Source organism: Agrilus planipennis, unplaced genomic scaffold (genome assembly GCF_000699045.2).
Source record: "Agrilus planipennis isolate EAB-ADULT unplaced genomic scaffold, Apla_2.0 scaffold263, whole genome shotgun sequence".
Classification (NCBI taxonomy): Eukaryota; Metazoa; Arthropoda; class Insecta; order Coleoptera; family Buprestidae; genus Agrilus; species Agrilus planipennis.
Window position 1 is genome coordinate 185,357 of NW_020442449.1, and position 1,122 is coordinate 186,478.

Genomic DNA, 1,122 nt, shown 5'->3' on the forward strand with positions numbered 1-1,122 from the left:
CGAAAATATTCATTTAAATTACATGCTGTAAAGAGCCATATTGATCTATATTAAATGCACAATGTATTTAAAAGTACTTAATTGGATAAGGATTAATGCTGTATTGCTTAAAATCGCTTCGTAAATAAGCCATTATTTCTCGTAAAAAGTAAAGGATAAAAAATGGTTATTGTGGGTTATCCCTAAGAGATAGACATATACCATCCCGGACTTTTTTGTAGACCTTTTTAAAGTGTACAATATTGTAGTATATTATTTTGATCTATCTCGTAGGGTTCAGCCAGCGTTTGCAATGTAAACACAAAAATATGTGTTTATTTACGACATCACATTACAAGCCTCTAAAATTATCAGTGTTTCTCTACTATATTATGCATGTATTATACATATAAACCTTCCTCTTGAATTACTCTATCTATTTAAAAGAACCGCATTAAAATCCGCTACGTAGTTTTAAAGATGTAAGCATACATAGGGACAGACAGCGGGGGAAATGCGTTGCATGATTTCGTTACATAGCAACTCGCCTTTACCGTGCGTAAAGTAGTTTCACTTCATAAATAGAATTGTTTTCAGTAATTGATAAAAAATACGAAGATCCAGATCATCTAATAGGATTTGATTACTTTTTAGATGGATTATGTTTTAAAAGAAACAGATAATCAAGTGGAAAACGAACGTAGATATTTGAAGAAGTTGGACTCACTTGCATATTTCAAAAGTTTCGAGGAGTACTCCAGAAATGCGATAAATATAGAAATCGGGAGTTTAACAAGTGAACTTGAAGAAAACGTGGAAGAGATGAATAAATCATTCAATCAACTCCAAGAAACCGAGAAGATTACAGGATCGGGTCTGATTACTTTAAGAACTGGAAAAGAAATTCCACAAAAGGTAATCCAAAAACGTACATACTTACTTATTTTTTAAGGATATTCGGGAGGTACAATCGGAGACAAGAGTACATAAAATTAGAAATTCGTGATTAATTAGGTTTTGAAGCATATCATGAGGTAAATAAATACTATCTATACTAAAAAAAAGTATACGGTTTGAGAGAAAATTTGGAATTTGACTGAAAACTGAATAAAATAAGAAATAACGAATAATATGGAAAATTTT

At 30.9% G+C, this 1,122-nt stretch overlaps 1 protein-coding gene across 1 annotated transcript in view; it reads left to right on the forward strand.

The window, feature by feature from the left end:
* LOC108740026 (coiled-coil domain-containing protein 96-like) overlaps window positions 1-1,122 on the forward strand; it is an 11,537-nt gene that overhangs the window by 2,307 nt on the left and 8,108 nt on the right. Inside the window, exon 4 of the mRNA XM_025980497.1 lies at window positions 634-894. Coding sequence (XP_025836282.1) covers window positions 634-894 — 261 coding nt within the window. The remainder of the gene's footprint in view (window positions 1-633; window positions 895-1,122) is intronic.